The sequence below is a fragment of the Brassica napus genome, chromosome C5, assembly GCF_020379485.1.
Source record: "Brassica napus cultivar Da-Ae chromosome C5, Da-Ae, whole genome shotgun sequence".
Taxonomy (NCBI): domain Eukaryota; kingdom Viridiplantae; phylum Streptophyta; class Magnoliopsida; order Brassicales; family Brassicaceae; genus Brassica; species Brassica napus.
In genome coordinates, this window is record NC_063448.1 from 21,240,570 (window position 1) to 21,248,955 (window position 8,386).

At 43.4% G+C, this 8,386-nt stretch overlaps 2 protein-coding genes across 2 annotated transcripts; one reads left to right on the forward strand and one right to left on the reverse strand.

Moving 5' to 3' along the window:
- Positions 1-695: 695 nt before the first annotated feature.
- Positions 696-3,459, reverse strand: LOC106412012 (glucan endo-1,3-beta-glucosidase 11). Its single transcript, XM_013852901.3, has 3 exons — positions 2,713-3,459; positions 2,287-2,629; positions 696-2,204 (listed from the first exon to the last, which is right to left on the reverse strand). Exons 1-3 carry the CDS (start codon positions 2,756-2,758, stop codon positions 1,457-1,459), a joined length of 1,137 nt encoding a protein of 378 aa, XP_013708355.1. The 5' UTR covers positions 2,759-3,459; the 3' UTR covers positions 696-1,456.
- Positions 3,460-5,540: 2,081 nt separating this feature from the next.
- Positions 5,541-8,146, forward strand: LOC106412005 (meiosis-specific protein ASY2). The gene is made up of 4 exons (XM_013852888.1): positions 5,541-6,432; positions 6,513-6,563; positions 6,739-7,583; positions 7,667-8,146. Exons 1-4 carry the CDS (start codon positions 5,541-5,543, stop codon positions 8,144-8,146), a joined length of 2,268 nt encoding a protein of 755 aa, XP_013708342.1.
- The last annotated feature ends 240 nt before the right edge of the window (positions 8,147-8,386 follow it).

The following is an 8,386-nucleotide window of genomic DNA, read 5'->3' on the forward strand; positions in this document are numbered from 1 at the left end:
AGAGAGAGGAAGAAGAGAGAGGAGAGAAGAGAGAGAGAGCGAGAGAGAGAGAGAGAGAGAGAGAGAGAGTAGAGAGAGAGAGAGAAAGAGAGAGAGAGAGAGAGATCTCAAGAGAAAACTCTCTCTAGAAAGAAAGGATCCCGCGAGAAAGAGAAACCTCTCCTCTCCCGCCTCCCTCACTCCTCTCCTCCCTCTCCCTCCCTCCCTCTCTCCCTCTCTCTCTCTCTCTCTCTCTCTCTCTCTCTCTCTCTCTCTCTCTAAATTAAAATAACTTACCAAATTATATTATGCTTTTAAAATAAAAAATAAAAAATTAAATAAAGAGAAATAACAATAGTTCTAAAAAAAGATTATTTAAAAAAATATTTATTTTTAGATTTAGAGTTTAGTGTTTAAGATTTAAATTTAGAATTTATCCAAATGTTTAGTGTTTTTCCAAGGGTTTAGGGTTTACCTAAGGGTTTAGGGTTTACCAAGAGTTTAGGGTTTACCCAAGGGTTTAAGGTTTTCCCAAGGGTTTAGGGTTTAGGATTAGAGTTTAGGGTTTAGTGTTTTGTTGACAACATTTTAGTGTTTTTCCAAGGGTTTAGGGGTTTACCCAAAGATTTAGGGTTTACCCAAGGATTTAGGGTTAGGATTAGAGTTTAGGGTTTAGTATTAGGGTTTAGTGTTTTGTTACAACATTTTTTTTTTTGAATTCGTTTTTTATATATTATTTTTATTTATTTTTAAATTTATTTTGAAAAATAATATAATTTGACAAGTTATTTGGTTTCCTTAATTAAAAGATACTAGATTTAAAATGACAATTTTCTATTGGTTGGTGAACCTAAAGGTTCACCCTAGGGGGTGAACCCAAGAATAACTCTTTTCAATTAATTAATGTTACGAATTAGAACCAAACGGTGAGTATAATCATAAATAATATCACATGATTCACACATCAGTGGTAAGACCAATCATATCGCTCCAAACAAAAATAAACGAAACTTTATCGTTGTTTATTAAATATATATTTGTTAAAATTATTTTCTAGAAAAGCCGAACTTTTTAAGTATTAAACGTCACGATTACAAGGAAAAATGTCATAATTTTCTTATTTTTAATAACACGTCACAGTTGTTTAGCATTGTATGTTTCTCGATGAAGCTTTTTTCTAGGGTATTTAATGTGATATTTAAAGACCAAAATAAAAAGAAATGCTCCCTCCATTCAAAATGTTTTAGAGAAGTTTTGTTGCTTCGTAAATATGTTTGCACAAATTTATATAATTTTAACTTTATCAAAAGTTGGATAACCAATCTCATTTTTACTATTTCTATTTATAATAAAATAAATTAGTTTTAAATTATATTTTATTTACTTTTGATAAAAAGTTTCTTTAATATTTGTGTATTGGTATAAAACATCATGTAATATTAAATAGAGGAAATATTTGGGATCTACTAGAAAGAAACTAAAATCCAGTGTTGGTACATACCGTGGAGGCAGAGGAGGTGATGGACATAAAAGAATTAGTTGAAGTAGATGATTGTGATGATGTTGACGATGATGATAATAAACCTACATTGTAAGTCATGTTCTCATCAGGCTGATACAATCCATAGTTCCTCTCAGACGTTGGTCCTGGTTTAAGGTCTTCATTGAAGAGAGCAAAGAGATAAACATCAAGACTCATGTTTGGTCTCAATGGCGTTCCTTCACCATGAAGCTGTCTCTTTAGAAGATTCTTGTTATAAACTGCCGCGTTGGCCACGGTGGCCCCAATCTCATCTCCGTCGCCTTTAGACGGCCACCCAGTCTCCGAGACCCCAACCTCGATATCTTTAAAGCCAAGCCTTGCCATGGCGAAGATCACAGCGTCTACTTGAGCGTAGAGCATGTTGTCGTAGTGGTACTTGGTGTAGGGGTCAACCATCCCAGGGTTAGGGTTGTAGAGTACGTAGTCTAGTGGGATCTTTGTTGGGGAATCTTTGTAAGCGAAGTAAGGGTAAGCATTGATCCAAAAAGGGGATTTTGTGCTACGCAAGAAACTTAGAAGCTGCGTCATTACGCCAGCTACTTGCGGCCTAAAACATCCGGCGGAGGGAGGGTAAGATTCTTGAAGGACTGATAGTGAACTCGGAGTCGATACTTGAATGTACTTGTCTAGTCCAGTTTGGACCAGAGCAGCATGAATGCTCGTCATTGCAGGCACTAGATACCTGCATAGCAATAACAAGGTGAATACGTCCAGATTCGAAAAGGTTAATATGTTTGAAGAATATAGTGATGTATATGACAAACCCTATGAGGCTTGAGTCATCGTCGGTGTATAGTTCGTTGCCGACAGCAATACCGCCTATCTTGGTGGCGGGAAAGTAGGGTTTCATACGGGACGTGACCCACTGGAGAGCTTTTTGAGGGTCGACCAAGCTAGGAAGCATTTCGTTTTCGACAGTGACGAAGAGCTCAATGTTGGAATTGGCGAATGAGGTTAAGACTTGAGGGTTTGTGTCGTAGATTCTTGTCTTGTTAATATTGAGTGAGCTCAAGAGTTGTAGAACTTTGTTTGGTGGAGGAAGATTGTCACCGACTTGACCGTAGTTTATGCCAAGAGAGGAGACCCTTTGAAAGAACAATCCATGTTCTGTGGAAAAAAAAATTAGAATAAGTGTAATGTGAAATTGAAATGAGATACAAATAAATTTTATACATAAAAACAAAAGGTACCTAAGAATGTTAAGAAAAATAGAAGAAGAACAATAGAGTTGGTCATTGCCGCACTGCTAAGCAATTTAGACTTGGAGGAGAAAGAGATACAGACTGAGTGAGAATATTTGTAAGAGAATAGATGCAATGAAATGTGGGGATATTATAGAGGAGAAGAACTGAGATGGGACCAAGTAGGGGGCAAATTATATTAATTTATAATTCGGGGATAAGTATACTTTACTTTGCCTAGTATGTTATTTTTGTTAGACATAATGTCTTCTCAAATAAAAGTGACTACATTGATTCATTTTAACAATAATAGTGAATACATTGTTATTTTAAGTTTTATTAGTTATTTTTTACTAGTGGTGGTAGGTTTGGCAATAGGTTTATCCGTTGATGCTACTGTAAAAGTGGATAGTGTTTGCCAAAAACATTCTTTGTGAGGCAAACATGGGCTTCATCAAATATTGTTGGATCCTAGCACAAAAAAGAAGAATGACATCTTACAGATTATCTCTTTCCAACACATTTGCCAACTGTGTCAGGCCAAAAATAAAAATTAAATTGAAAAGTGGCCTAAAGAAGACACTTTCTTCAGACAAGGCAAAGGTGAGAAAAAAAAATTGAACTGCCACCATGGGGTTTAAATCTTAACATGTCTTCCGCTTTGGCAATATAATAGATTGGAGGATCCCAAATCTGGGGGTTGGGTGAACAAAAAACAATGAAATATAAGAGTCGAAATCAGATACAATATAAGAGTAAAAATGAAATAATGATCGAAACTCCAGTTTTTATTTACCTTTTGCTTCTAGTGAAAATACAATAAAAGATTCCCTTTAAAAAAAAATTAGAGAGTTCTTTTATCTTTGTTCCAGTTGTATTTCATATAAGATTACAGTATCATCCTCATTAATTTTAGTTAGGTTGGAATTAAAAATTAACTATGCAATTCTCTAAAAGCAATCTATGAATTTTTTGTTTGATATACGGCAGATCCAGTATTAAAGTAAGACACACACGATTAAAGGTTCGCTCCGACAACCTTGTCGAACTGTCTATCGCTCCCTTTCGTCGGCAATCACTCTTAACAGACAAATCAGCCTTGGTTTCTGCAAGTCTGGAGGTACTCTGCTTCTTTCCTCTTGTGATTCAAATAGTTGTCTGTCACGTGTTATACATTGGAGATCCCAGGTCGGAAATATGAAAAGGACTTGAGTAATAAGTAATGGACTTGGATGAATCCACTAATTGCCAATTGGTTTTAAGTTGGAAGCCCATGAAACTTATCATGGTATCAAAGCGGATCCAATACCCTGACCCATTAATATGGCGGTTCCTTGGGTTTGTATATTTCTGGTGCGAAGATGTAGAAGCGAGAGCGGATATGTACATGATTTCTCAGACCTGTTAACCGGACAGGATGCTTGGCGATTTACGGCAGCTAGAGTTTTGGAAGTCGGTTCTCCCTTTTGTTCTGGCATTTTGTGGCCGCGGGTCTCCTCTGAGTGAGGTTTTCTCTTTGACGGCGACTGTCGATGAATCTACATGCTGGCTTGGACATCCAGTCACTATGAAGTTGTGACAGCCGGATTTGCGGACCGAAGTGTTCATCGGAATCGGAAGCGTCACTTCCCGTGACTACTTTCTCATGACTCATCTCTCTAGCTTTCTCAATAGTCTGTTGTTTTTTCATGATATCTTCCTTCTAACTTAGAGCCATATTTTTTCCGGTTAGCCTCCTACCTTGTAACTGATTCCAATCCCCGTGTAGGGTTGAATAAAAATTTAAGTTTTGTTAAGAAAAAAAAAACGATAACTTCAACTCTGCTCTATGCATCAGATCAGGTGATGACTGTTATCCAACGTGTTCTTATTCATGTAATTACAGATTGCAAGAAACTGTTTGATCAGGAAACGGTACGGAACGAGAGAACGTTCGGTTTTAGATGTGGGTTTAAGCAAAGACGTCTTATTATAGATCGGAAGAGTGTTTCGTCGGTTACAAGGAAAGAAAATATGTGAACTGAAAGGTGCCGGAGCCTCGAAGGCTTTGCCGGAGAGATACAACAAGGCGAGACAACAAAGGTAAAACCCTAATCTAGCCGCCCAGTGAGTATCAGTGATTTCGGATCCCTTTCTCGTTGCGTTCCCTTCTCTTTATATAGTTGACCTCGTACTCTCCCGTGACCTAGTTTGCGTCGTCTCCATGGGCTTTTAACTCGTTGGGCCGAGAAGCCCATATTGTCTCGAGTATCCGTTGAGTCGAGGAAGCTTAGACGCGCGTTTCGAGCCGTCGAGCCAAGACACCGTTTCGTTCTGAGTGGGCTGGGCCGTCTGTTCTTCGGGCCTTGAGGGATGTCGAATCCACCCTCTACAGTAAGTCCCCCCAGTTCATCGAGATGAGCGTCTCGTTGATCTTGATGAATTTAGAAGGTTAATGGCTTGGAAGGACAGACGGGTCGCCTCAAAGATAAATTGTCGGATTGGGCATCGCGAGGCATCGTCAAGTATTTCGCTCTGTCGTGCGGTTCGATCAAGTCTAACCAAACCGGCTTTGGTTTGGTTAGATCCGATTTTGCCCCAGATGCTGGTTCGACTCGAAGTTGGGCCAGTTATGTCGGGAAACCGGATCGACGCCTCGGTTTCCTAGGCGGCCAAAATACTGTTCCCAGGCCCACGTAGGTATCATGATGACGCCTCGGGGAAGTACCCCATCTCTCCCTTATAAATAATTGATCGTTCCTCTCCTCCTCTATTCTTCTCCGCGTTATCAAGGTATTCTCTCTCTCTCCTTCCCTCCACTTCTCTCTCTAGGTTGTTGTTGTAATATAGATAGCGATATGTCGTCTGGGGGAAGGTTATCTCGCGAGCAGAAAGGGAAGGAGGTTGCGAACGTATCTCGTCCTTTGAGAGACGCGGGCGAGGTTACGCTCGAGGAGTTTGAACGGGTTCATCATGATGCGATGATGGACACCGGGAGTCTGGATCTGTCTCAAAGGATCCTGGTTTCCGAGTCAGCGCGTTCATTCCGTCAGGAAGTAAGGGGAAACCAAGCCGAGCCGCAGGCTTGCGATAGAGACGGTTCTGGCGGTGCGAGAGACGGAGTCCTTCCTGCTCACTATTCACCGACGTGTTATTATCCTGGGGAGATCTTCGAAGAGCTGCCGGCGATAGCTCCCGAGTGTCTGCGCTCTCCGGATGTGAGCGGTCAGGCTTGGGAGAACGTTATGAAGACGCAATCGACTCCCAACAGCGTGAAGAGGCTTCTGAGGGAGCGCCGCGGATTTGGGGTGACTTTCTTGATTCCTTCGGCGAGCCAAAGGCCTTGGTCGCTGCCGGTTGGGTATCAATGCGTCTACGAGTCCTATTTTCGTGATGATACGAAGCTTTGGTTCTCAATTCCCCGACTAGTCACGGCATACGCGAGGCGCCGAGATGCAGCGATAAGTCAATTTTTGAATGGTTCGTGGCGTATTGCAGTTGCTTTGTTGGTTATGGCTGCCGAGATCGATACCTCACTGAGCGTTCATACCTTTGAAGAATTGACGTCCGTGAGTTCGTTGGAGGATGGCCTCCTATCGATAAAAATGTGGCCAAACTACAACGTGATAGGGGGGCATCCTAATAAGACGCTCGATTGGCGGAGGTCCTACTTCTATGTTAAATGCGACGATTCTGCCTTCGAAGACCCTCCAGACGACGACTACCGTGTCTTGTGGAACACTTTGCTTGGTAGAACGCTTTCGTTAACTCGTTTTATTTCTTCGCGTACTAACTGCCTTCTATTTTTTTCTGTCTTTTTTTCTTTGTAGCCAACCATCCGACTTCTCGTGAATACCCGGAAGAGTTTCTTGCGAACGCTCGTGCTATCTCGAGACTCGCTCAAGAGCACTGGGGGAATAATTCTTAGGAGAGGGTTCGCCATTCGATTGACCGTATTTCCAGGAGTAAGTCCATTTTTTTTATAAGTCGCGCTGTGGGCTTCTACTCTCTCCTTGTTGAATTATTTATTTATTATTTTTAACATGTCCTTTGCAGGGGATTGGGATTCGAGTTACCTTCCGTCGGTTAACAAAACCAAGAGACGTATTTTGCTGTTCACCGGTGAGGAGCAGAAGAAGATCAATGCAGCAAGAAAGATGAGGGGCCTTCCGGATCTGAGCGCTATGATGGCGGGAGAGCTTGGCTTATCGCGTGCCGAGCCGTTGGTGCCTCCCAGCGAGTTGGTCACTGACGACGTGAACCTCGCGACTTCTGACCATCGCGAGTCCTCGCTTGTTGTTGCCGCTACTCCTAAGAAGAAAAAGAGCAAGAAAAGAGCCCATGACGAGCCGCCTGTCGATGATGACCGCGAGACTCTTCCAGAGGGAGCCGATCGTTCGGAGGGTGCAGAGCCGCCGACGAAGAAGAGAAAGAAGAAGAAGCGACTATCCTTGGAGGATAGCGTCACGGGTCGAGACAGTGGAATCGCTTCCCCCCCTGCTCCATCTGATCCGACTGTCGGGCCCTCTCTCAACTTGGCCCTGGTGGATGAAACTCGAAGCGTCTCACCCGAGGTTCCGCTTCAGAAGAAAAAGTTGAAGCAAACCAGTGAGCAAGGGACGACCAAGCGCCAAGTTTCCCCCGTTGCTATTTCATCGAACCCCGGGACGTCGGTCCCCGGTCCATCGACTGGTGGTATTCCAGTCGTAAGGAAGACTTTGAGAGTCGAGTTTCCTGACCGTGTTTCTTTTGAGTATGACGGGCCAACTCCTCTCATCTACGCTCCTCACAAATGCGCGGAATTGGTCAGCCAGATCAAGTGCGGCCCAAAGCCATTTCCGCCGGTCGCTGACCTGATCTTCAAGGATGAGTATGTCGACGCCGCTCGCACCAAGTTGTTGGTAAGATTTTGCTTCGGTTCTTTCGTTCTTCCTATTACATACTCATTTCCTTTGTCAAATTCTTTGGTTTTCGTGTCTCGCAGTGTGACGGGGTTTCGAACTTCGTCATCGAGAAATATGACTCTACGCTGAAGGAAGCGCTTGCTGAGTCAGAGAAGCTGAAGAAGACGGTGGTGAGTAAGAGCAGACTCCTCCGTCGAAGGAAGGCGGAGTGGCAGGAGGAGTTCGAGAGGATGGCTGAGAAGAGGGATCGCGCGGTTGCTCGGAGGAAAGCTCAGAAGAAGAGAGCCGACGCAGCTGAAGAGGAGCTTTCCGTTGCTCGCTCCACCGTCGAGGCTCTGGAGCTGCGGAAGGCCAATCTTATGAAGGAGATAGGAGCCAAAGCCGCGGAGCACAAGAAAGAACTGGACCGCCTTAGGGATTCGCGGATTTACGAGGTCACGAAGGAAAGGGTGAGGGTTGAGACCGAGATGATTGCAAAGTCCAACAAGCATTTTGGGAATCTGCGCGAGTGGTGGACCCGTTGTGGACCTTTTGACACGGCGCGGTTACTCCAAAGTTAAGCGTTCGGGACTAAGAGCTGCCTCGAGGCCTTAAAGGCCGGCGGACGCGACATTCCTCAAGAGACTATCGACATGTTCGCGGCTAGAGAAAAACAGTTCGAGGAGGAGGCTTTGAAGCTCGATCCCGGCGAGATCCCGGAGACTGACTTGATTCTTTCTCCACTTCGCCTCGAATCTTAGTTCGTCGATATGCGAGCTTTCGTGGGTCTCGACCCGCACGGGTCTAACATGCGCTTGATC

Excerpts from the sequence above, each read along its gene's own strand:
- LOC106412012 (XM_013852901.3), bottom strand. The coding sequence starts at position 2,758 with ATGACCAACTCTATTGTTCTTCTTCTATTTTTCTTAACATTCTTAG. Across the intron at positions 2,630-2,712 it reads ATTTTTCTTAACATTCTTAG|AACATGGATTGTTCTTTCAA; the intron begins GTACCTTTTGTT and ends TTTTTTCCACAG. Across the intron at positions 2,205-2,286 it reads GATGACTCAAGCCTCATAGG|GTATCTAGTGCCTGCAATGA; the intron begins GTTTGTCATATA and ends ATTGCTATGCAG.
- LOC106412005 (XM_013852888.1), top strand. The coding sequence starts at position 5,541 with ATGTCGTCTGGGGGAAGGTTATCTCGCGAGCAGAAAGGGAAGGAGGTT. Across the intron at positions 6,433-6,512 it reads CTTGTGGAACACTTTGCTTG|CCAACCATCCGACTTCTCGT; the intron begins GTAGAACGCTTT and ends TTTTCTTTGTAG. Across the intron at positions 7,584-7,666 it reads CCGCTCGCACCAAGTTGTTG|TGTGACGGGGTTTCGAACTT; the intron begins GTAAGATTTTGC and ends CGTGTCTCGCAG.